This window comes from Nymphaea colorata, chromosome 8, assembly GCF_008831285.2.
Source record: "Nymphaea colorata isolate Beijing-Zhang1983 chromosome 8, ASM883128v2, whole genome shotgun sequence".
Taxonomy (NCBI): Eukaryota; Viridiplantae; Streptophyta; class Magnoliopsida; order Nymphaeales; family Nymphaeaceae; genus Nymphaea; species Nymphaea colorata.
In genome coordinates, this window is record NC_045145.1 from 5184841 (window position 1) to 5212306 (window position 27466).

Here is a 27466-nt window from a genome sequence, read left to right on the forward strand (position 1 = left end):
TTGAACTCAATTCATCTGGAAAGGATTACAATCGAAGATTCTAAAATAAAACCATCCTCAAATTAAGTGTACTTCAGATTCTTGGGCATTCATCTCCAAGGATTCAACCCTACTCGGGTTTGATGCCCACCATGTTTGAGTTTTACATTGAAAAAATTGGACTTGAGAGACAGGGAGAGAGAGAGAGTTGAGGATCTCAAATTCGATAATTTTTCTACTGGACCAGGCAGGATTTTATCAAAAAACTACTTCAACACAACATTTGTTTCACATTTAGTTATCTTAGTTTCTTGGGGATTTCTCCATCAGCAGAACACAACGCAAAACCAGCAAAAGGTCGATCCGCTCGGTTCAGAGAGTCGTAGTGGATCTTAAAAAAATCAACATCTAGGGTGCATATTGTGGCATATACTGTAATAGGCGTCTGCCTAACCCCAAAATACTTATCAAAAGAAGAAGACAAATCAGAAAGTGGCAGGAACACTACAAAAAAAACACGAGCCAGCAACGCAAGCCAGTAATAGAGACGGGCCTTTTCCGGCTCGAGAACAAGTGAAACATTCTCACTGATCGTCAACATGCTGCGCGCACTCTGCCATCACCTCACCATGGCCTTCAGGATGCGCTGAACTTTAATATATTGATAAGGTCAGTTGATAATAACATGATAAGTAATGTGAACCCAATTTCCACATAACTGTTTCAAGTCAGACTCTCAGCCCACAACTCAGAGAGAGAGAGAGAGAGAGAGATGGTAGATTACATTCCATATTTGAAAAGCATGCATAGTTCTTATGAACATAGGGCAAGAGTCTCGAGACATGTACTTGAAGGTCGAAGCCCTGAGAATATTACAAAGAAAAACACATGGATACAAACACCAGTCCTGCAGCCAAGACAAACTTCTCAAACCCCAGCAGCTGGGCCAACCTAGCCCCCGGACCAGCCAAAACTAAGGCCAGAGAAAGAACAAAGTACATCAGGTATACTGCTGTCCAAGGTGAAACCAAGCCCCCGACCAGGCCCACCTCCTCCTATCCCACCATGATGAAAGTATAGAAACCAGGTTCAGGACTCCATCCTAAGATTAAACTCGTGTGATCAGGCTTTACTCTAGAAATACAAAGCCACTCACGAGGCCTATTTCTTTGTTTTATGATTTAAGGATCCCAGACATGGATTACATCACAAAGCAAACAAATGAACCAGACCTAGAGCAGAAGTCTTAGAAGCTCAATTAGGCTTTGGCTAAGACTGGTCTACGAAGTGTGTTTTATGAGCCCCATAGTAGCATCCACCCTTGAGTATCTACCCACTTCGATGCCACCAATAGTTATCTATTTTGAAGCTTCCGTGCACGATCACGCCATGAACCTCCTTGCAGTGCAAGAACCTGTGAATAGGAATATTTTACCAAATGAACTTCATTTATCACAAAAACATACACGGTGAGGGGCAAATGAAATTCTTGCTCACTTTTTCGTTCACGACAGAGAACAGGTTGCTTTTATCCTCATCCTTTGACACGCTGTTGTCCCTGTCCTCTTCAGAAATACTGCTGTTAAGGCCCCTCACTTCCCCTTCAGGAGCAGAGGCAGCTGTTGGCACCCCAAAAATGGCATTGTCGTGAGCAGCCTGGATATCAGCCTCGCGATTTGCCTTCAGAATCAACACAAAAAGGAATAAGAGAGTGAACGAGAAAGAGAGAGGAGAGAGGGGGGAGAGAGGGAGACGGGGAGAGAGAGCGAGAGAGAGAGACCTCCACAGCAGCAAATCGAAAATTTCGCCCCACATCTTTTAGCAATCCTGAATCATCTTCTTCAGCTGAAGCTTTAACCCAACAGGTAGGAAGGAAAAAAAGAAAGTTAAAGAGAGACAAGAACAATTTCTCTATCATAAGCAGACTGCATAATTCATGGGACAAAGTCATGCAGATACCAGAAAAGGTTTTTCTTAAGCATCGTCACATGGACATGACCAAAGGAACATGGTACAGAACATTTTTGCGTCCCCAATTAACAGTAGTCTTAGGACAGTCAGAGATGAGATGGATATAAGATTAAGCATCCCTATTGCATGGACCTCAGCTAAGCCAATAAGATATAAAGAGATTTTTCTTTTCTGGTGAATGCTGCTAGGACATAAACAAGGCATCTAGCAACAATAAATGTCTAAAACATGCTAAAGAAAATCAAACAACGTGTGACTTCAAAAAATCCCAGCCAATGGTACCAAGCTGATCTATAAGCAGGAAGTATATCAGCCATACTAGAAATTGTGCAAGTCAAGCTGAACATCAAACTTAAGAGTTGAGTGAACTTGTGCTCTACATAAATAACAACCTCTAGGCATGGTCAACACCATAAAAACAAACCTTCCAAATTCTCATCATCCAATGGTGCGTCCTTGTTGAAGTCAAATCGTTCCCACTCCTTGCTCATCCCCTTTGTAGAATCTTTTGAAACTGCAAAATAATAGCATAAAGTTCACTAACATGCACGCTACATCTGATCCAGCGCATAAAAGCCTAAGAAGAGCCCTGAAGACCATAGTAAAACTTGAATACCAGTTTGTGACAGTTGAAGCCTCATCTTTGCTTTCACTCTTTCCGCTGGGGCCTAATAAGAATGACCAAGCCACCAAAGTCATTGAATTGAAGACAGGTTAATAAATAAGGCAAACAAAGTAGACTGCAGAATCCTACACAGACAATGTGAAACAATAGATAGCGTAATAGGGAGCGAAGTGCAGACAGATGGAAAAGATATAAAGCAATTGAATACAAGGAAAAATAAAGCAATTAATTAATAAACCACTCCGGTTAACTCCATAGTACCACACCAATCCACCCTTGGGAGGTTCTCTTAACGGTTTTTCTAGATCTTATTTTTGTCAGAAAGATCTCAGCAAAATCTCAGCGATTCAAAATTTTAAAAATATAGAAGATAACTGAAAAGATTATCAAATGATGAGTTCTCTACAATTTTTTCTTACAAGAACATTGACAAACATCCATAAAACTTCTTAAATTTATTTTAAAAATAAAAATAAAAATACATTTTAAATTTACACTTCTTAAAAAAACAATATCTTGATACCTGCAATATCAACAAAGTATTTGATTTCTGGCGATAAAAAGTTGAAAACATTGCAGGATTTCTGCCAGTAACATCAGCCAGCTTCACAATGCCAAAAGTATCGAAATACATTAAAGAATACCTTACAAAAAGAATAACGAGATTGAGTAATTTTCTCCATATTTAAACATGTTGCCATGTATAGTTTCAATAAGAGCTAAATGTGATTAAAACATATATGACTAGGTTTTGGAAAAGAAAACTAAAGAAACAAGCATGCTCTTCCAAACATCTCAAGAGCCTTTAAAAGAAGGAACCCTTTAATATGCTGAACCGCTTCAAGAAGTTCATAGACAACATAATCTTCTCAACAATGTGGCTGGGGGTGCAAATGGATTCTTTTAAGTTCAATATTTCCAACTCTTTTCAGTTTGTTATTGGATTTTTTATTCAGATTCAGAGTGACAATCAAATGTTGGGTCCAAACTCCAAAGTCAAATTTGACTTAAACTTTGAATAGATGATAATATGCATTCAGACCTCTTTTCTATAGACAATTAGAATAAAGTGCACAAAGAGACCTTGAATGGTGAACCTTACCAAAAGTTTGTGACTGGAAGGCAGCGCCCTAACCAGATAGTCAATATAACATTTGTAATCATAATATCTACCAAATTTACTTTAAGAATAAGAGAGAACCATCTGCCAAATAGTAACCTCCAACTAATCGTTTTTTCGTTTAAAGCCTCATTAAAACTCTTGCTACCATAAAATCTATCAAATTTACTCTAGGAATAAGAACATGCCTCCAATACTAACCTCCCACTACCATATTTTTCATTTAAAGCACTTAAGATGGGCACGATGCTCATTATTATTCTTTAGCGATTCAAATCTTTAATCTTTACCTAATTGAATCTTGATTTAATGTTGAATATCCAATTAGTTTTTTATTCTTTTAACTCTCTCATATATGGGTTTTACTTTTACTACAAAATAAATATTTCAATTTCATTCTTTGCTCATGACTTTAGTTGTTCTTTTTTCTAATTTTAGGTAGACTGTATTGACTTGAAGATGTTTAACATATAGTGGTTATAATTGCTTTACGAACAATTAATTTTAATATGCAATGACATATACACATCTTCATTTTTTATTATCCCTTTTACTATATAATGTTACATAGGGAGGTCACCTTATGGAAATATCATAGTTTTCTTTATTTTGAAATAGTTTTGTCCTACTTTATTTTACAGAAAATGATAATGTGCGTAAACCCTGATCAAATACAGAATGCTAATGGTTTCAATCTTTATCATTGAGTTCCTAACCTCAACCGCCTTTCAGGATTTTGAGGTCTAACTCAAAATATAGTTATGTTGGATTGGCTTCAGGGTTTACATCACAGCACATGTTTTTGTCATATTTAGACTTGGATTGTAAGTGGAAAAAGAAAAAAGAAAGAAAGAAATGGGTTTGGCTTGGATGTACCAAGTGGGTGCTACGAGTCCCCAAAATGTACAAACCTCCTTATTTTCTTAACTAACCTCTAAACAGAAAAGGATACGGCCATGGGCATAGCCATGCTCCACACATGCTGATATTGTAAAGGCCCTGCAACCTTCCACAATCATAAAATGATAACAGTTGACAATTCCAAAATTCCAGTAGGAACTCGCTAATTCTTTTAAGTCCAAAACTAGAATATAATTTTTAAGTGCCTCTATCTCCATCCTTTATTTCATATATTAGTATTCTATTTTCTCAAAAATATGATAGAAGTCTGGCACATTGCTTGGAAATTGGAATCCCGATTTCAGAAGATTTGTGGCCTACTTTTTTTTTTCCCTTTAGAAGGACAGCTATTTGCCACATACACAAGTGTTTGCAGTTGACTATACGTGAGAAACAAAAAAAAACAACGTAAAATAGGAATTAATCTTCAAAATTCATAAAAAGGCATCCCCCACCAAACTATCAGCAGGTAACAAAGACACCTTAACCATCACTCCTGCATAAGTTCCACCCTCCACCAGCTGCCTCCAAACCCAACTGAAGGGTCATCAGGGTCCTTCTCTTTTGTCACTTAAAATAATTGATCACCAGAATGGCAGAATCTCATGTTGTTGAAGTTTATCACAAGCCAGTGTGTTCGTTTTAAGTCTCAGCCTTCATTTTCATCAATTGCATCTATGCTGGTCATTTAAACATGTTTGCTACTCTTAGCTTTCAAGTTTGATATGCACAACCCCTGACATTATATTTTAGTGGCTCCATTAGTAGTGATGAGTATAAACTATTGTATTCCAGTAATCCATCTCTCTGAAACCAATCAACACCATCAGCTTCTAGAAATTGTGGTGAATTATTGAAGTATTATGTACTCAACAAGCCACTAGCTTATGAGTAGCATATCATAATATAGCAGTTACAATTTCACTCTTAGAACTTGCTGAATACTGCAAACTGATACTTAGTGGCTTTGCTGCACTTCTTGTATGTGCTCTGAGACACAACATTGTTTCCCTTGCTCATCCAAAAAAGTAACTAATAATAAATTCCTTATCAACATTTTTCTTGATGAGACCCATCTCACCATCTACAGCCTCCAAGAATTTCATAATATTCAGCAGTTTAGAATCTTTAGATACCTACCGACAGAGAGATGACAATTTACTTTTTCAGTTGAAATACTCTGTACGTGTCCTGATAAAAAGAGTTCTAGATCTCATGAATAATGAGCATGAGTGATCCTCTTAATTGTTAGGATCAGGCTAAATTACTGTAGGTACTATCACCAAGATCCTCCGACTATTTGAAAACCACAGTAATATTATAAGAATAGATTAGATCCCAAAGATCTGCATGCTCTCTATAGCTTCGGCATCCATGCTTTCTATGAGACCTTGATCCCTATGGACGTTGTCCTTCTATGTAATTACGGATGAGATTGGATCTCGACATGTCATAGAAAACCCTTTCTAAGTTTTTTTCACGTGTTCACTGATATGAAAAGTACAAACCATTGCGCGTATCGTACCAAGGAAATACCACTTTGCAGTACCAAAGTGTTCCAATCCACATAAGTTTAAGTTTCTAACATATACCTGTCGGTGTAAAGTACACTTCATACAACATCGTCCTGTTGTGGAGTAAAAGTCGCCGCAATATGTAAGCACCATACTATATACACCAACACAATCCGCAGGAGCCAAAATAAAAGGAGACTAGTTTGCTAACCTCACGATGGGTGGAATTGGCCCTCTGTTGGGATGCACTTAAATGGAGACACATAATGGCATCAGACAAGGTGACAAAGACTAGCAGCAAGAGCCAAGCACAACAAAAGAATCTAATTATATCGTAACAGCAGAAAGACTGAACATAACGATCCTCAATTTGAAGATTGTTTGCTTTGTGTTCCAAAAGATTGGTATGCTTGCGGACAAATAACTATAAGTCTATAACACTGGGACCTGGTGTCTGGGAACTTTATGGTACACATGCATAAGAGTACGCACGTGAAAAGCACGCTGAAAACCAACAGAAGCTTCTTCAGGAGTTACTTACCATCTTATCGTAGCCCTCGATCAATCGTGAATAATCAATATCGGCCTTTCCATCAACTTTTCTGGTTTCTGACCTCTTCTTTTCCCTGGGAGAACAACTCCGACTTCCCCGCCGCCTTCCTCTATAAGCAGAATCATCACGGCTCCTGCGATAAGACTCTGAACTACCATTTGTACGGCGGTAATCTGATCTATGGCGGCTGCTCCCTCTATCTGGGGAGTAACTTCTCGACCGACTTGTCCTCCTCCTCCGCCTTCTTGCTTCATCCGGACTCTGCTCCCTTTCCGTCCTCCGATCTTCTGAAGCCCTATAACCGGAACGATGCCGATGACCAGACCTCCCACGACCGCTCTCTTCCCCAGACGAGTAACTCCTCGACCGACTCCTCCTCCTCTGCCTTCTCGACTCCCCAAAATTACGCTCATCCGAGTCCCGCGACCCCGACAGACGCTGACGCTCCGCAAATCCGCGGCCCTTGTCGGAAGCCGAATCCTTCCGCCTGAGTTTGTCTTGAATCCTCTCAATCCGGCATTCCTTCTCGATATCAGCCTCGGTTTCGCGGGTCGACGCGGACACAAAGTTGCTCAAAGAGAATGAACCGGAGGCTTTGACAAACGATGGGGAGGAGGAGGATCCGGCGGAGTATCCCAAACCCTGCTTGAACCTCGCCGCTCCCTCACCTCTCCGGGTGAGATCATCGAAGTACGCCGCTGCTTTTTCTTCCTCCATGAAAACGTCAGGAACTGACAGGAGGAAGCAGCAAGAACCCTAGAAGCCCATGGCGCAGGAAACCCCGAAATCTGGCGCCAAATTTGGAGACAATTCAGATCTTTGGAACTCCAAGTTGAGGAGATTCGATGGGTGGCTAAAAAACCCCATAGATCTCACGGGAAAACTTTTCTCCGGTCGTTCGTCTTAGGAAAATTTTTCCATTTTACCCGCCCATCTTCTGGAAATTTACGGGTAGGTGCTCAATTTTTAATGAAATTTAACTAATACACATCCAGTTTTTTTTATAGAAATCACCAAAGTTCACAATAATTTTTTATATAAACCAACAAAAATATTATTACTAAGGGAAAAGAATATTTTCCATCATCCAAGAAAGAGTGGTTCTTTACGAAGTGAAGATAATACACTTGGTGCTTTCCTTTTTACTATTTCTTTTTGTCATTTTTATACAAAAAATCGAAATTTCTTGCAAATTAGTTAGTTCCATAGAAATCCCTCTCAAAAGTTCAATTTCTTTATTAGCTTTTAAAATAAAACGTTGATTTATTATTTGCTCGACTATTAAACACCATTTTTTGTAATTCTTATTAGTCATATATTTATTAGTTTTATATTTATAATTGATAAAAAATGAAGAGATCACCAATTCTTGCAACTACTACAACTATGTCTCGGACGTATCTAATTCCCGTTCCCATTTTAAGTCAGTCAGTTGGACCTAGTGTAAAACTTTCAATACATTTACTGAACACACTCAGACGTTGTATGTAATTTCCAACCGGATCTGAACCTAGGTCGGATATCTGCCCAGGACCCCACCAAGGTCTGACCGCATTCATATGAAAGTCCGGTCTTATGTCAGTGAAATCCAAATTTATAGTAAGAACCTGATTACACAAAATCTGATCAAGTCGTGTTCGATAAAGAATAGATAGAGATCCAAACTGAAACATTAACCTCCCTTATTTATACATTGATATTGATCAAAGAAAAAGGTCAGTAATTTAAACAATGAACGTAAAATTTTCCCAGGCTAAGAAGAAGGTCGCTGTATATATATACATGAATACAGTTAAACCCACCTTGCCTCTCTATGTATATACGTATTTGGGATACTTTAGAGAAGCTGCCAAGCTCCAAATAACATAACATATGAAGTCACAAGGCAAAACCACCATCCTGATCTGAACCAGTCCTGCGGCGGAGCTAGGATTTTTTTTTACTAAAGGGCACTCGAGTCGAGTCTGTGAAAGTCCCATGTAATTTTGAATTTCTCCTATGAAACTTTTAATGGGCTGGGGCCGACAGCTGCTCACACCAACCTCCATGTATGTATCTCTGCCACTAAACGAGTCACTAGCTTTTCTAAGGGTGCAGCACCAATCGAATCATGGCCGAGGGTGCCTATGAATCCAAGGAGATACGAGAAAAAAGTGGGAAACTTCACCTCATTTCAGTTAGTTCAACAAGAACCATTGCTGATCGATCTTTCTTTGCTTCTAAAAGGTAACATTAGATGTAAATAAAGAAGCAGCATATTGGAGTTGGTTCACCTTTCATGAGGCTGAGAACACCGCATTTAGGTCGCTATGGCTATTCCTATGCAAACACCTGCATGGAGTATTGGCCTCCCTTTACCATTTTATAAAAAAAAAAAATGGAGCTATACACAAAATTACAGAAGCAGTTGAGGCAATATTACACTCCAAATAAACAAAACGAGTGTACATATGCTATACAGTAGAAAAACATCAAAAATAAGCTCCAGCAAGGGAAACCAGCACACAGCTCCTTGCTTCGGAAGAATAATCTTTTCCAAAATCTGGAGAGAAATGTTATCGTATTATTTGTCATCTGAAGGCCATGGGCCACATTGGATTCCAAAGTTAATCCAAAAATCAATCTCCTTAGAGAGGTCTTTCTGATCAATGGATAGAATGTGCTCCACGCAGGTCGACCACAACAGCTTGGTGAAAAGGGGAATGGAGAAAGTGCGCCCGAGATGTAGCCCCATTTCTAAGATGTTGTGTAATACCATGAGTTCACGTAAGGCATCAGGCCAAGAAATACCATCAGAGCTCAATAGACAGATGGGAGTGTTAAGATTCAGTAAGATCTGGCCCAGGTGCTCAGCAGAGGTCTCCTCTATAAAAATGGAGGGGCCCCATTATCCATCCAGAATTGGGCCTTGCTCCCATTGCGAATGCACCAAAGCCCATCATCCTTGACCTCAGCCCAACATTTGAGCAAGTTCTTCTATAGCCAGGAGTGACGACTTTTCTAAACCTCCATATCTATGATGAACAGATAATGGGACAAAGGATCTCCCTGACGCAGTCCCCTAGAAATAAGAAGGAAGTTGCTACAAGCACCATTGATCAAAACCGAGAAAGACATAGTGGAGACACAATAATGATCCTCTGAACCCAGCAAGTGCATGCGGCTCAAGCGCCGAATGGTCTCATGAGCAATAACAACGTTGCCCCGAATTGTCTACCTTTAAGAAAAACACTTTTGAGTCGAAGAAATAATCGTCGGAAGAATTATTTGCATCATGTTGGCAATGATTTTGGTAATGTACTTGCAAGAATAGTTACACAAAACAATGGGTCTGAAGTTCTCCGATTTAGAAACTTCCTCTTACTTACAGCAATGAGAGAACGATTAAAAATCTTGACCAACTTGCTGGATTGGAAAAAATTGATAATGGTAGTAATAGCATACTTACCAAAAGATACTTCAATGATGTTGATAAAAACCCAAGAGATCAGGGTCAGGGGCACTAAATTTATCCACTGAGAAGACCACCTGCCTAACTTCAGGGGTGGGCATCGGGTCGGCCCGGCCCGATCCGGCACGGGTCGACCCGTTTAAGAAAAAAAACATTTTTTAATCATAAAATAATGTTTTTAAGTATAAAATATATTTATTGATAATAAATATATATTATTAAAACAAATATATATATATATATTTTAAACATAAACGGGTCGAACCAGGCCGGGCCGGCCTATCGGGCCCGGGCCCAGCGGCGGCCCGGCCTGACGCCCACCCTTACCTAACTTCCTCCTCAGAGACAGGAGTCATGAGGTGACAATTTTCCTCCTTTGAAACAAATCGTCTTCTCCAAGGCTGCATTTGATTGCAGGGGTAAAAGTTGAGGAGCGGTTGAAAACTGTACCACAGTGAGAAATTTCAACCGGTTTGAAGTGAGCACATCAAACATTGAAAATTTTAACGTGAAAAAAGTGTACGAACGGGTGAAGTTTACCCCTCAAAAAAATCTGACCTGTGGAGGTCAGATTTTTTCACGCGGATTTTTTTGAGACCCGTTAGCTCTCTCTTTTTTCCCTCTTTTCCCTGCGTCGACGCCCTTCTTCCCCTCTCCTCTCTCGTTGCCTCACCTCTCTCGCTTCTCATTCCTCTCCTCTCTTGCTGCATCACCTCTCTCACTCTGTTCGTGCCTTCACTCTCTCTTTCTTCCCCAATGCATCCATTGGAGATCCCCTCTGCTGTTGCTGGTTTTCCCTCCGGTTGAAGCCCCCTCTTTGCTGGTTTCCCTTCTCGTTGAAGCCCATCTTCCCCTCTTTGATGGTTTTCACTCCCATTGAAGTTCATCTTCCCATCTTTGCTGGTTTCGCCTCCTGTGGATGGCATCTGCCCCTCTATTGCTGCTTTCCCCTCTCGTGGACGCCATCTTCCCCCTCCCCTCCCATTGAAGTTCATCTTCCCCTCTTTGCTGGTTTCGCCTCCCGTGGATGGCATCTGCCCCTCTATTGCTGCTTTCCCCTCTCGTGGACGCCATCTTCCCCATCTGATTGTGTACGTTTCGCCCGTTTGAAAAAGAAGTGCAGCATTCAGTATCTCTCTCGCCTGTGAATTTCTGCCTTTGCTAGTCTGCATTTCTGTAAATCTCTGCCTCGTGAGTCTCTCAATATCTCTCTCGCTTCTCCTCCTTCGTGTTTTTCTTCCATTTCCTGCTTGTTTTTTTGCCTTGCCTGTTTCGCTTTCGCTATCGTGGATGCCTGTTAACCCTCTCTCTCTCTTTTCTTCTTCTTTTTGATTTGGGAGTTTGATTTGCTCTTTTTGATTGCTGATTTGGTCAGCACTAGAAGATGTTAACTATGGCCTTCGCTGTTAGCTCTTTCACCAAGTTCATGTTCATGTGCATTATGATTTACATGAAAGTTTGCAAAGAATGTATATCTTTTGTTCATTAAGTAATCGTGGGTTTAACTTCTAATGTTTTGCTGTTACCATTTTCAACCTTATCAACAAAAAATCACTAACCTCTCTGTTGTTAGGAACAGTTGATCAGTAATTGGAATTCTTCCTTTTTCTTTTGTTTGATCATGTCTTTGCATGGGTTTTACACAATTTAAGACACTATATTTCTAGATAATGTCATCCAACGTTTATGATTAATGTCATTGCTAGATAATTTTGTTGTTATGTTTCTGTTATTTACTGAGGTTGCAGTCACTAGACTGACCACATGCTGCTTTGTAAAAGGGAATAGTATTGTTAAGCAATTTATAACCCTGCTGCCAAGAGTGAGGTGTCTGCAGCAACCTCATTTTCTGTTTGAGTGTGCATTATTTCTTGTTTGGTAATTGTGCAGTGCTACTTGTATATCATGATTTCTGTTTGTTGTAACATTGATCTTTCCCTGCTCCCTGTTATGCAAGATTGTTCGAACTCAAATTTGATGATGATGATGCACCTTCAAATGATAATTTTTTCGTAAGTGAACCGGAAATTGCAAGCCAAACACATGAAGCAACAATTCCATAAGAAGAACTATAACAATCAAATGTTTACAGATTATCAATTGAATAGTAAGTTTATTTTATCAATTGACTATTGTTGCATGTGGTTGTTTGACATTTGTTTTGTTTTGAATAGGACAACGAAGATGATGCATCGCCAAAAGTACTATGTCGTGTTCGAGGGTAGGTCGCGAGGCATATATACAGTTGGGAGCAGTGCCAACCATTAGTGTATTGATACAAGGGCGCCCTCTTCAGATTGTTCCATACCTTCGAAGCAGCTGAATATCACATGAATGAATATCTCCACAACAAGTATGGTGTGCAATTACGTAGGTCATTGGACATTGACTATGTCAACGCAACGCAAGAGGAAGAAGTGATGCAGAGGAATAAATGGAAGTGCAGACAGAAACGTTTGATTGCTTGTTTTGTTACTACTTGTTTTCTTTGTTGGATCTGTACTCGTTAAACTTATGTACTGGATGGGACAACACGCTTGGGTTAATAGTTTTTAACTTTCATACAAGTTTCAGTGTGCTACGATTCTATTTTGTAATTAATCATGACCAATTGAACTCGTGGATGTGATGGACTACTTTTACACCTTATTTTTTTTTTTTTATGAAATCAGGTTGGATGAATATCAGTTCTTTATCACATGAATGAATATCTAGATGTATCTTACTTTCTTGGATGCATGAATGTTGTGGGCAGTGGCGGAGGGAGGGCGGGGCCTGCCTGGGCCATGGCCCCACCCCAGGCCGATGAAAAAAAAAATTAATTATAAAAATTTAAAAATTTTATTACTTCTATGTAGTATTTGGATCTGGGTTCAATTTGGCCCTACCCAAATCCAACTCCAACCCCCATGGCCCGCCCCGCTTTTGTTTGCCCTATTTCAATTAGTTTTCAAAAAAAGGGAAAACCCACGCACCAGGGAGAGAAAACGAGAGACAAAGAGAGAGGGAGAGGGTTTGACAGAGAAAACGAGTGAGAACGAAAGGGAGCACCAAGCACTGGATCAGGTCTGCAGCCTGCAGGAGAGACCAAGAGATGACAGGCGCTTAGCACGAACACCCTGCTGGCTTCAAGAAGAGGTGGGGCCATTTCCTCACTTTCTTCCATTCTTTATTATAATGGTCTTCATTTTTGTTGCTTAGTGAAATATGGTGGGGCCGTTTTCTTCATTCTTTAGTTTTTATGTTTCTTTTTTCTTAACCTTTTCTGTCATTTTCTTTTTCTCTATGGTGGATGAAATATTGGACCATCTGAATTTGCCTAAAAGATTTTGTAATTTGTATATTTTAGAAAATACATTCTACATTTAAGATTTGCATATCAATAGCACCAAACACCTGGAACTAACTGATCTAGTAAATCCCGGTTAAGGCCTGCAATTAGTTTTCAATTTCGGTCATGCCATGTGAGATTAGTAGATCATTAAAGCCATAAGCTACAGAAGATACAGAGCTAGAGCTGCTGCTATGCTATTTTGTGTGTGAAGTTACAGAGTTTGGACAGAGCCTAGATTATAGTGGTTCCAAAACTTGTGGTCTCCTGGTTCAGCTGAATGGTAACAATAGCCATGCCTCAGTTCACTTTTTTGGGGGTGGCTCCACCTTTTCCTTAGTTGCCATGACGAGCGTAATTGGCTCTTTCACTTATGTGTAACACATTTACTGATTGACTGACTCTATCTGAATCCAAACAATTGTCCTTTTTAACCAAGCTTAAGAAACATGTTGTAAGAATTAGTTGAATAAATTATATTCTACTTAGAATAGGAAGGGTCGCCTTCTTAACTAATGGCTAACCAGTACCAAGTGCATTGACCTGTTCAACAGGCCTGTAAGTATAATGGATCCACAGATTCTGTGTCACATTTTTAGAAGCAATTTTGCTCATAGGTGAACGACATATGCCACATAATACTTGATTCTTTGTCACCTGGTTTACTGGAAGCCACAATCTTTGGTATTTTTCATCAATGCCATGTCTATTAAAATGACAAGATGACATCTTTTATAAATGCAGAACAATGTGAGAAGTACCTGTGGTTTGAATCCATGAATATTGCAATATTCTCAGTATTGCAAAGTCATGTATCATGACTGGTGCAGATAACATTATAGGTACAGGATCAAGCATGAAACCTTCTTTTGTAATAACTCGGTAAGTGAGGTAAGGTGGGGTTCTATAGTACCCAAGAGTGAACGTTCATCTGGTACCAAAGGCAAGGCTGTCAGATCTTACAATGTATATGAACAATCAATTTGATTACTTAGGTCGAGTTTAATTACCAGTAAATGGGTTAATCTTTGGGTGAGCAGTAAAAGAATGTGCTAGCCTCTTGTCATAGTCCATGAGTCCAAGAGTTTGTAGGTCCCCATCTTCAGGGACCTTAAAAGCATCTATTAAATACAACAAGAAAGAATTCTGAATTACAAAAGATGGAGGGATAGAAATGCATTTTAGATGGAGGGATAGAAATGCATTTTTCATGTGCAGAGATTAGCTATCAAATATTAGCTGAAAGCCTGAAAGCAAAGTGAAATCAAAGGTGTATGTTTCCTAAGGAAAATTTGTCATTCTTAGGAGCTCAGAAGACATAGTTTTTAGCTTTTGATCTAATACAAACACTTATGACTATTGTAATGAGTAGTCAAGCCTCTTGGGCAAACCCATGTCATTACAAGGACAAATGGGACATATAAAAATTGGTTGACATCTTTGTTTGAAGTGAGCTGTTTCTGTGATCTACTCTTCCAAACTCAACTATCCAGCAAAAAAATCACAAATTTTGTGAGTTCACAATTTAACTCTCTCATGCTTGCTAAAGAGAAAGCTGAGGTACTTGATCCACACAGTTTCCACCTTCTGAGGTCTGTGACTCTGGGGAACATCTTAATGTATCAAATGCTCCAGAGATTACTGCAACAAGATAATGTCTTCATAAACTCTGAAGAAACAAACTTCAACTCAATGGTCTGTTAGTGAAATTTATAAAGTAGCTTCATAAAGGCCTAAAATCATTCTCTGTTTCATTTTTCAGACTTCACTCCACTCGTGGTAATTCGAAAAGCAAGTTAGCGAGGAGAGAAAACAACTCTTCGTTGTTCTACATAGTGCAAGAGGTTCAACAGGTAAATGTTGTCTTCTTTATCTGCTGATTATAAGGTGGTTGGTTCTAAATTCTTGCTTTTCATAAGTTAAAATTTTAGTACTTTCTTTGATGTGTATAAATGTTATTGTCTATTTTCAATTTCAGTTTTTTTGTGTTAGCTTATTGAGAAGATGAAGAAAAATATTCAAGATTATTTCAAAAAGAAACAAGTTATTGATCAATTGAGAGAAAACCAAGAGGGAGAAAACCAAGAGGGAGAAGACCAAAATGTTGGTTGTTCTAGTCCAAAAGCTCTTGATGTTGTTCTTTTTTACTCAGATTTTCCACCTTTTAAGTATTCAAAAATTGAAACTGTAGAAAGCATCGTGCGTGATCCAGGGTTGCGGCGTCCTATATGGGAGATACCAATAATTAAGAGAGATGAAGTTAGGCAAGCATATATCAATTATGGTTCATACTAACATAAGCTTCATAGATATCCAGTGTCAAGGTTCTTCAAGTCATCCTCGTAAATTTCAAGCTTCTTGGTTTCAAAGATTTTCATGGTTAAAATATTCTCAAAGACAGATAGTGCATATTGTTTACCATGTTATCTTTTCAGTACTCCACATTCAAATGACAGTCCATTTATTACTGAAAGATTCAGAGCTTGGAAGAATGTGAGTGGTAGTATGAAAACATGTGTTTTCCGTAGTCATGAAGGGACAAGTCAAAATTCACCTCATAATATGAATGTGCAAGCATCTTAAGTCGTAAGCATACACATAGATAAAATGATTAAAAAGCAAAGTTCAGAGCTTGTTTACAACAATCGCTTGAGATTGAAGGCATCTATGGACGCAGTTCGTTGGTTGGCATTCCAAGCTTGTGCTTTTAGAGGCCATGATGAAAGTTCAAGTTCATTAAATCAATATAACTTTATTGAGTTCATTAAAACTTTACCTAATTATAATGACAGAGTTGCACAAGTTGTTTTGGATAATGCCCCAAAAAATGCTAAATATACATCACCAACAGTTTAGAAAGAAATTTTACATGTTTTTGCAAGTAAAGTGAGAGCTAGAATTATAGAAGAAATTGGTGATGCTAAATATTGTATTATTATTTATGAAGCTCGAAATGAGTCCAAGAGAGAGTAAATGACTGTTGTTCTTAGATTTGTTAATAAGCAGGGTCAAGTTCAAGAGCGATTTTTAGATGGTGTGCATGTGATGGATACTACAGCAGTTACATTGAAGAACGCAGTTTTCACTTTGTTGTCTCAACATAATCTTAGTATTCAAGTTATACGGGGTCAAGGATATGATGGTGCTAGTAATGTGCAAGGTGAATGGAATGAATTGCAAGCATTAATTTTGAATGAATGTCCTTATGCATATTATGTTCATTGTTTTGCTCATAGATTACAACTTGCACTTGTTGTAGCTTCAAGAAAAGTTGTTGATGTTCATAGCTTTTTTGAACAGTTGACATGTAATTAATGTTGTTAGTGCAAGCAGTAAATGCAATGATGAATTGCGCAAAGCTCAAGCAAACAAAATTGCATTTAGAATTGCTATAGATGAACTTCTAACCGGAATAGGACTTAATCAAATTGGATCACTCCAGCGGTCTGGTTATACTAGATGGGGATCCCATTTTTCGTCTGTGTGCAGTTTGATAAAAATGTTCTATGCAACATGTGCAGTATTGGAAATTTTAAGAGGCAATGGATCAACATATCAAATACGGGGTGAAGGTAATTCGGCTTACAAAATGATAATATCATTTGACTTTGTATTTATTTTGCATTTGGTACAAGAAATTTTGGGACAGAGTGATATTCTTTGTCAATCATTGCAGAGGGAAAGACAAGACATTCTAAATGCAATGGTTTTGGTTTGTAATTCAAAAAAGTTTCTACAAGAACTTAGATAGACTGATTGGGATTCATTTATAGATACTGTGGGAGCATTTTGTATGACACATGATATCTCTATTCCAGATATAGATGCTCAATATTTTGTAAGAGAATCACGTTCTCGTCGTGAACGTAATTTCATTACAGTGAGACATCACTATCATGTTGTTATTTTTATTGCTGCCATTGATTCTCAACTGGTAGAGTTGAATAGTAGATTTAATGAGAATTTTATGGAAATACTTCGTTTGATGTCGACATTTAACTCTAGAGATCAATATGAGTCGTTTAATGCATACACTCTTGCACAGAAGTTTTATCCTGAAGATTTTTTAGACTCAGATTTTATGAGTTTAAATTATCAGTTGAGACATTACAAGAATGATATTTGTCATCATCCAAGTTTTCAAAATTTGGGTACATTATCAGATGTATGTGAACTATTATGTATACATGTTGCTTAGTCTCATTCTAACACTTCATGTCTCCACTGCAACCACAGGAAGGGCATTCTCTGCTATGAAACTTATTAAAACAAGGTTGCTTAACAAAATGGAGGATGAATTCTTTGCAGATTGTCTACTTTTGTATATTGAGAAATAAATTACTCAAATGTTTGATTCGGATGATATTATTGATGTCTTTTATAAGATGAAAAACAGTAGAGCACAATTATAATAGGTAAAGTATTTTGTTGCATCCTTTTTATGTTAATGTTTATTTGAGTTATTATTTAGTTGCAATAACAAATGATATATTTTTTATTTATATTTTATTGTGTAGGTGAATGAATGATGATATGGAACTATTTTCAATAAAAATAAAGGCAAAAACTGATTGTATTGTATAGAAAGAATGCAAAATTTCTTGTTTTAGGTAAGTAATATATATTTTGGTTTTCTAGTTTGTAGATGTTTTGTTTACTATATTTTTTGTTGTGATATGTGTATGTCCACTTTATGTTCACATTTATGTCATTGTAATAGAAATAGAACACCTTATCTGTTTAGGACAGATCGTGTTTTGTGCTAATGACACAAACAATTATTAAAATGTGTCGTAGGACAAGTCGCGCTTCACATTTATCTATATCATTGTAATAGAAATAGAGCACCTTATCTGTTTAGGACAGATCGTCTTTTGTGCTAATGACACAAACAATTATTAAAATGTGTCGTAGGACAAGTCGCGCTTCACATTTATGACGTGGGCAATTATATACGACATATGTTCACTACACTATGGTTTGCAAATATTTAAAGTGTGTGAGTATATATATATATATATATATATATATATATATATATATATATATATATATATATATATATATATATATATATATATATATATGTATGTATGTATGTATGTATATATATATATTACAGTTCGTTGGACCGTTCGGCCCACCCTGAGAAAAAATCCTGGCTCCGCCCCTGGTTGTGGGGTTTCAAGTTTTTAGAATTGTGTTAATGGTATTTGTTTACATCATCTTTCAATTTGTACCCTCTTCTGATTTGAGGAGAACCAATCAAACAACAAGTTCTAACTGTCAGGAAAAAAGTTTCTCCTCTTTTTTACCATGTGCACTTTCACAGTTAAATTTACCATGCAAAAAACTACCTTGTGCATCAAACACAGTTAATTTTACCTTGCAAAAAACTTCCTTGCAATCAAACAGGGCCTCAAATCGGAAGAGGGTTAAATTTCATCCTGTTTTTTTTTTCAGAAAAATTTACCGTGGTAAATTTACCACATTAAATTCTTCCTTACAATCAAACAGGGCCTAAGGTCCGGCAGCAAATTACTTGTGGAGGCATTTGCATCAAGTAAGACAGAAAAATAATCCTCACCAATTATGTGAATGGTAGATGAATCTCAGGTAAGACCATTAGGACAAGTCATGCAAGAGATGCAGTTACCATGATCTCTGCCTTTAACAACTTCATGAAAATATTTAGTATTCTGATCTCCTTCTCTCACACATTTCTCCTTGGACTTCTGCTTCCAAATCAACTCTTCGTCATTCAAAGTCTCTACAAGGTCTCGTACTCGGAATCATGCTGACCATTACGTTTCGATATGCCGTGTATTGCTTCTAGCTCACTCATTAAACTCATGACCTTTCTAGAGATGTTGCCACAGTGTAATCTATTCCATTTAGCAAGAGCCTTCCTGATTGCTTCCAGCTTCCAGATTCCATTTCTCAGCAACAATCTGACAGCACACATCCTTCGAGCCCCAGAATAGCATATATATGAACAATTTTCTTTTAACAAAATTGTAGCTAGAAGCATCACATGCAGTCATGGTCAGAGATAGTTCTGGGAAAGATATACAGGGAAGAACGTTCCTGAAACACCTCACACCACTGAGAGTGAACCAATCAATCTTACAAATAACTTAGCTTGTCTTGCTTTATCGCTGGACCAGTTGTAGTGGACATCTATCATCTGCAAGAATAGTACGATGGCAGTCCAAATGAAAGGGGTTGAAATAAGAACAAGAGTTCAAATTTGGGGGCCGGCCATTGTCAGAACAGTTTCTGAGTGCATTGAAGTCACCGATCAAGACACAAGGAAGGTCACATTGTTGGTAATCTGACGAAGTACAATGAACTGCTGAGCTCTGAGCAATGGATTAGGACTCAAGTAAATCTCCACAACATATAGAAAGGTATCGGCTTTCCTTCCAAACTCACATACTGAACAAAAAACAAAAAGAAAAACTGATGCGAAATGAAAACAGAACCAAATCCTGTAAATGGATCCAGATCCGTTGGTTTATTTTGTAGACGGTCAATCACTTGAAAGAAATGAAATGCAAGTTGTTTTCTTAGTCTTTTCTGTTCTTCCAATTAGTTTAGTCATTTGTTCATGGGGGAAGCACAAGTGCATCGGCCCAATTTATAAGGGAATCGAAGAGGTTATAGAGAGAACTAGAAGGTGCCCGATGGAGGGAGACGGTGATTTCCCGAAGCTTCTTTCTTGCCTCTCGAGATTTTTAGAGCATTCCGTATTGCTTGGACGCAGCAAAAGAATCTTCTGGAGGGTTTGCTTGAATTGATTCCGCTATATTTACATTTAATAAATTAAGATAAGATCCATAGTTTTCCAATTTGAGTTCAATCTGATCTGTTATATGTTTATAATTGATAAACCAAGCTAAGATCCAAATATGCATTCCGTGTGTGCTCTCCTGTCATGGATCTCTTTTAGGGCCTCGTAGTGTTATATCTGATTTTCCAGGATCTATATGGTTGAGCACTCTTGGAATTCCATGATTTCTGGGTTTTGTCGTAGTTAACCATGTTACGTGGATGTTCCATTAAAAAGTTATCTTTCAATGGTCACCTAAAAAGTCTCTCATTCATTTTACCATGTCTATCAAACACAGTTAAATTTACCAGGTTAAATTCTTCCTGTGCATCAAACATGACTTCAAATCGGAAGAGGGTTAAATTTTATCCTGTATTTTTACAGAAAAAATTTCTAGAAAAATTTACCACGTTAAATTCTTCCCTGTGCATCAAACGCCCCCTCAAGACCAACGCTCGACACCCTCCCCCCTCGCACCTCGCCTTCTCACTGTCGCACCAGAGGCCGCTCTCACCACTGCCGGTCCACCGTCGTTCCGCACTCACCATCGCCGGTCCGCCGTCGCATCAGAGCTTCAATCGCCTGTCCTCCTCGATCTGGACCCTGATGTCGCCGGATTTGAGCCCCGGCATGTCGAGGACGAAGACGTAGGAGGAAGGGTAATCCTTGACGTCGGCAGGCGTTGAGGCCATGGCCTTGGTGTCGCGCACGTAGCTGCGGGTGGGCGCATTCAGCAGCTTCTCCATCTCCTTCGGGACACTCATCAGTTGGTTGAGCGTCGACAACAGCGGCTGCTCCACCATCACCACATCCATTTTCCTACACCTTTTGCTTTTCCCCTTCTTGGTGGTGCGGAATTGGTTTCTGCGTCTGCAAATGGAGATTCGAGAGCGCGATCGCGGTGTGTTTTTTGCTCTTGGGGTTTGATCGAACGATTGTTGATGGGGGAACCACAAGTGCATCGGCCCAATTTATAAGGGAATCGAAGAGGTTATAGAGAGAACTAGAAGGTGCCCGATGGAGGGAGACGGTGATTTCCCGAAGCTTCTTTCTTGCCTCTCGAGTTTTAGAGCATTCAGTATTGCTTAGACGCAGCAAAAGAATCTTCTGGAGGGTTTGCTTGAATTGATTCCGCTATCTTTACATTTAACAAATTAAGATAAGATCCATAGTTTTCCAATTTGAGTTCAATCTGATCTGTTATATGTTTATAATTGATAAACCAAGCTATGATCCAAATATGCATTCCGTGTGTGCTCTCCTGTCATGGATCTCTTTTAGGGCCTCGTAGTGTTATATCTGATTTTCCAGGATCTATATGGTTGAGCACTCTTGGAATTCCATGATTTCTGGGTTTTGTCGTAGTTAACCATGTTACGTGGATGTTCCATTAAAAAGTTATCTTTCAATGGTCACCTAAAAAGTCTCTCATTCATTTTACCATGTCCATCAAACACAGTTAAATTTACCAGGTTAAATTCTTCCTGTGTATCAAACATGACTTCAAATCGGAAGAGGGTTAAATTTTATCTTGTTTTTTTTCAGAAAAGTTTTCTAGAAAAATTTACCACATTAAATTCTTCCCTGTGCACCAAACGCCCCCTCAGGGACATCATCAGAAAGAAAGTTCTGAAGTGCACACCTAGCCGCTGGTCGAACCAATCCTTCGATGTTCCAAGTTGCGATCCTCATCCTCATGCGAACGAAGGGAGGGTGGGGGGACAAACAGAGGAGGAGACTCCTCTGCAAGAAACTCTGGCTGGGATAAACCAGTAGCATTCTCCTTTCTGATACTCTGAATACCTGGACCATCTCCCTCTTTGATGTTTTTTTCACTCTTCCTCTTGACCACAAATTCATGTTGCGATGAGAGGAGACAACATTATGTATGTCAGTTACAGAGCGAAGCTCAGCCGACGCAGGGGGTTTGTATAACTCCTTGAAACGAAAGGTTTTGTTCCGACCGTGCCGAGGCTTCTGACTTCTGAGCGCCTATAGAGGCCTCAATCGAAACACCATCAAGAGAATTTGAGTCAGACTTCTTTGTTGCTTCAAAGAAGAAAATCCGGGCGGTTTGTTGTCAATGTCTTGGAACATGTGCGCATCAGACGGAGAGAGGATGTTAGTTGAGAAAGGGTTCAGTCATGCCTTCTTGTAAGGACCAGATAGGGGATGATCCACCATATCTACGACCGGAGATTCCGATAGGAGTCGGGGTTGGTAAAGAGGGAATTGCCTTCAGTTTCCTTTTGTGTTCTTCCAAATTCCTCTTCGCCTGATGAAAAGAGATAGTTTCGTTCTCCTTCACAGGAGTAGTGGAGGCCACCTTCGACTGAGTTGGAGGGGAGACCGGATGCTACAGAGGATAATCAGAAGAGGCACCTTCATCTCCTTCATTGACTAGAGTGCTGAAGCGGTTGGGTTATCTGCCACCTTTTAAGGCCCGACAATTAAGGGATCGTCCGAGTCCTCACCCTTGGCTAGCTTGAGGACATTTTTCAGGAAGGTGCTGATTCGAACTACATTTAGGGTAGTATCTAATCCTCCCCTTGTAGTGAATCTCTTGGATCAAGATCTCCCCTTCCTCGAGACAGAGTTCCACCGTCTTGCTAGGCTGAAAATTTGGGGCAACTTCCACACAAATGCGAGCATAGTCAGCCCTTTGTATGTTGGCTATGAAGGGGATCCACCAAGACTAGGTTGCCCTTCATCGCTTTTGCAATTGCCTTAGAGATTTCCTCATTCCTTATATGAGGAAGTTGAACCCAAACAGGAATTGTGCGGCCGATTCAACAATGCCCATATCTAGAGAATGAGTCTCATCTATGGACAACAACGAAATTTTTCCCCAGAAGTCTCCAAGATCGTTGTTTCAAAGGCACCCACATATAGTTCGATTGCATAAACCGAGTCAGAACACCCCCCCCCCTTCCCCAATGCAGAAAATTTGGGAGACTCAGTAGTTTTTAAAGCTTTTCCTCGGAGCTTCAATGGCGGATTGTGTTTCTACACTGGCATGCTCAGTCCCGTGGAAGAAGCAACCCATGATGGACCACTGAATGTCTAGGGAACCCTCTTCGTTGGTTGCCGATCCATCGACAATGCCAATCCAAAAGAGGGGGGAGGAGATTCGCTGCCCAAAGAAGAATGGGGAGAGAGCACAGGGCAAGTCACCTCTCAACTTCATTGAAGGGGAACCGGGAGGGCCACCCGAGGCTACAGTTTCACCAACATCGACCTCCATGGAGACCCCGAACGCAGACAGGCGGTGGGTAACCTGAGCGCAATCTCCCCAGCGGAACAGCAGGTCTTCATCGAGCCTGATGTCTCTTTGTACGGTCGAATCAGAAGGGTGAGAGCCGGCGGCCATAACCAGATTTGGAGATCTCAAGTCGAGAGTCACAGAAGCCCTAACAGACTCCCATCAAGACCTTGTCGCTATGGAGCCTACTCGCTGAGGCAAATGAAGACTAAGAAAGATTTGCTCTCTTACATAGAAAGATATCTCACTTGAGATATCAGCATCATGAGATTTAGAAGTTCATGTTGCTGAAGTTCAAATCTATTTTATTTTTCACTAGTTCAATCAATTCGTATAGAACAAGAGGTTAACATCCCACCACCTCTTTAAAAGAGGCCTGGGGGGCCTCCTTTCCCCTGCTTCCAAGGTCATAACTGTACCTGTACCTGTACCAGCCACAGTAGCAGTGTACTCTTGTCCAACCACCTTAAGGCTAAAAACATAGCACAAACAGAAGAGAAATAGAGACATGTTTTTACATATGCCCCTAACTCAACCAACAATACCATGCCCCTTGAAGCAGGGGAGATATTGACAAAAATGAATGCATAATGACTTATTTTACTTCCTATGGTTGGCCAAGTTAGACCGTGCCACTCGACATATTGACAAATTAAAATAAGAGGAGCCATGCAAAAGCAAACACGAGAGCACACCCATTTCAATCTTTGAACTTCCATGCGACGTACATCCAAAGTGTCCACCTGTATAGACTCAGTTGGCTACAACAATGCTTTTATTTGATCGCGGAAGGCAGCCACAGAAGTAAACCCTTCTTATCTTCCTTCATACTTTTCCCCTCTATTTAAATTTAAAAGAATCATTCAAAGACCAGACTACTTAATGAGCAAGCAATTTCAATGCTAACCCCAGTCCAGCCCAGATTAACATGGGTTCATGGAAAAGCTGAGAGTGGAAGTTAGGGATTGAACCTATGTCAAGGCCTACATCTCCACCCTTCATGTATTCTTCAGGAATCAAGATCAATCAATAAATGATAGACAAGAATCCCTTGAAAACAATGACACATACTATTCTCCATCAACCATCAAACCAAAAGAGTTTTGAAGGAAGCTCTGTCGACGCCTAAGAACAAAAACCAAGCAACCGAACAATGATTACATGCAAGGAAGAAAATAACATATTGGAGACCGATTTAGGCTGTGCCGGGCACGCAAAGACATTCCAAACTTTTTAACTGTGAATTTTCTGCGACAGTCACTACCATATTCTTGAATTAAAGAAGTTTAAATGACAAACTTAGGTGTTCATGCTCAAATGACAAGTTGTAGATAGTCCGGTAGTAAGAGAGGAAAAACTGCTGGTTCACTCGTCTTCCTGGCTGCGCAACCTTGCAAGTTTGTTGGTCACCACAACATCAAGTTGGGCAGCTCTCTCCACAATGGCTTTGCGCTTCAATGTAGAGACATTGTGGGCAATCTCGGCACAGAAGACCCTAATAGAGATTAAGAATTGCAAGTCATGAGCCAACAAACAGTCACGATCATGAGGCAGTGTTACATAAGGAAAAGGTATATAAAGCATATGAATATGAGAAGATGTTACCTGTTATGCATCATTAAGAGGTCCAGATCACTGGGATTGTGCACGACAAATTTCTTAAAGCCATTAGGAAGATAATGCCTTGTTTTCTTGTTAGAACCATAACCGATGTTTGGCATGAGAGTGCATCCTTTGAATTTTCTTCTCACACGTGAATCAATACCCTTTGGCCTTCGCCAACTTGGCTGTTATAATGCAATTGATAGACCATGTAAGATTTGTGTTACAAGTTAAAGGAAAGCAAATTTATGCTGAACTCGGAATTCCAAATTATCCTACCAACGGTAACATCGATAAAAATGCCGTGCAGACAATGATTACACTGAATATTATTGAGAAAATTTTCTAGAAAATCCCAATTACCCCAAAATAACGAGAAAAAGGAAGTCTTATCAGAAAATGAGAAATCAATACCCTTCGAAACTAAATAAAAACATGACCAAATAAGTGGACAGCTGGTGCAGCACATAATCATATCTTTGACTCAAGCCAATGTTGGAATGTCAAAATGACAATCCATTTCTCATCAAAATAAGGGCAGTATTCCAGCTTTTGGAGTTGTAGACATTCATGCAATCAAACATCAATGGAGCAATTTAAGAGCTGTTCAGGTGTCAAAACCCTTGAAGACAGCATTAGATTCATTAGCTTGAAACATGCCAATGTCTGGGAAGCATCGTAACTCACAACGTACATACCATGCATAAAGTGCCCCATGCACGTATACAAACACAAACACACACACACACACACACACACACACACACACACACACACAAACACGTACAAAAACAGTCTGAATCTTGATTGAAAACTGACATTCAAAGGAAAACAAAAGAAAAACATTAGTAATTGAATATCTTGAAATCCAATGAATTGAAAAGATGTTTAACCCAGGTGAAGCAAAGTTCGGGCCAAAAAAAAAAATCATACATTTCTGTTATTAAGCAATTTAGAGTTTGGACATTCTTAAGAAAAATCTGAAATGAATTGCACGATCTCACTGAACCTGACAGTAAGCCTGGTGCCACATCAACAGCATTCATGCAACATCGATCAAGCTTCTAATTTTTGCAAAGCACCACCAAATGAAATTCACGTGTACACATGCAGGTGTTAATGCCATTCATATGCATATGCATTATGAGTGACCAACCATTTGGCAAAAGTCACACAAAGCAGCATCTCAGGATTTCAATTCCATCCTATATCAAAAAATGTAAATAAGATGCCAATTACATTGGGAACATATTTTATCAAACAGACATCCAGCCGCATGCAGCCGGTAACCAAACATGGCATTCGTTTCCTGCCCAAAAAGCTTACAACTTTACTTCATAACTTGACAACAGGACATACTTCGGATCTTCTCCAAGATCTCACTCTCTTCCTCCTCTCTCCATCTCCCCCACACATCTTCCAAAAGAAAAAAAGGCCGTAGAGGCAACACAGCATTCTCATTCAAACATAATATGCAAATGTATTTAAGGGTGTATTTGAGAAAATTAAACACTCAAGGCTGCATTCAATGCTTCACATAGCTACTACGTCTTCTAGCAGTGCACAAACGTAAGCTCATCACTTGCAAATTAAAGTATAAGCTCTCAACCAACAATACGCCATTATAATACAACCATCCCCAAATTAAAGAATTTGGCCAAGTAGGCGCACTTTCACAACATTCCAAATCTTCAAAGATCTTGCAATGTTGTCAAACAATTCAATTCCATTGTCGGAACAAAAAGTGCACCATTCGGCCATCCGACCACCCCCGCATTTCTGTCTAACAAAAGCGCATAATTTTATCTGAACCCAAAACTCCGTCATTATTATTTCTTAAGGATCCAATTGCTTCCCAATCCATAAAACGCAACTCAACATGGAGATTTAGACGGTCCAGGATTGCGGCAGGAAACCTTCTACAGTCATATTAGGACACCATTTTATACTCAGCTGAGGAAAAGAACAAACAAAAAAAGTACAAGAAAGAAAGCCCAACAAATGATTCATCACGAAGCTACAAGACCAAAACAGAGAACCAACCACACAGAACAAGTTGAAAATCAGATTCACAAATATCTCGCCAGATGAACTCCTTCGGGTGTGCTGTACACCTAAAAACATCAACAGCAGAGGGAGAGATCGAGAGTGAGTGAGAGACGGGTACCTTGACGGAGATCTTGCGGTCGCTCTGTGGCCTCTTGAACTTCTTGACCCTCTTCTTTATGATCTTCTTGCTCAGCAGAGGAACCGCCATGGCCGATTCGCCGCAGCAAATAGGAGAGAGAATGAGAGGAAAGACAGGAGATGGGGCTCCCGCTTAAGA

The 27466-nt window shown here is 39.4% G+C and overlaps 2 protein-coding genes and 1 long non-coding RNA gene across 4 annotated transcripts; 1 reads left to right on the top strand and 2 right to left on the bottom strand.

Moving 5' to 3' along the window:
* Nucleotides 1–742: 742 nt before the first annotated feature.
* Nucleotides 743–7512, bottom strand: LOC116259435 (uncharacterized). 2 transcript variants are annotated; one of them, XM_031637257.2, is made up of 6 exons: nt 6651–7512; nt 2567–2618; nt 2375–2464; nt 1760–1824; nt 1477–1659; nt 743–1393 (listed from the first exon to the last, which is right to left on the bottom strand). In XM_031637257.2, the coding sequence occupies exons 1-6, from the start codon at nt 7377–7379 to the stop codon at nt 1334–1336; spliced, it is 1179 nt and encodes a 392-aa protein (XP_031493117.1). In that variant the 5' UTR covers nt 7380–7512; the 3' UTR covers nt 743–1333. The 2 variants fall into 2 exon arrangements, with proteins under 2 accessions (XP_031493117.1, XP_031493116.1); XM_031637256.2 differs by having other exon boundaries at nt 1760–1830; nt 6651–7511.
* Nucleotides 7513–12085: 4573 nt separating this feature from the next.
* LOC126410313 (uncharacterized) lies at nt 12086–12680 on the top strand. The gene is made up of 2 exons (XR_007574104.1): nt 12086–12220; nt 12288–12680. It is a non-coding gene; the product is annotated as an uncharacterized LOC126410313 (long non-coding RNA).
* An 11909-nt stretch (nt 12681–24589) lies between these two features.
* On the bottom strand, nt 24590–27466 carry LOC116258412 (60S ribosomal protein L32-1-like). Its single transcript, XM_031635549.2, has 3 exons — nt 27308–27466; nt 25144–25325; nt 24590–25033 (listed from the first exon to the last, which is right to left on the bottom strand). The coding sequence occupies exons 1-3, from the start codon at nt 27395–27397 to the stop codon at nt 24904–24906; spliced, it is 402 nt and encodes a 133-aa protein (XP_031491409.1). The 5' UTR covers nt 27398–27466; the 3' UTR covers nt 24590–24903.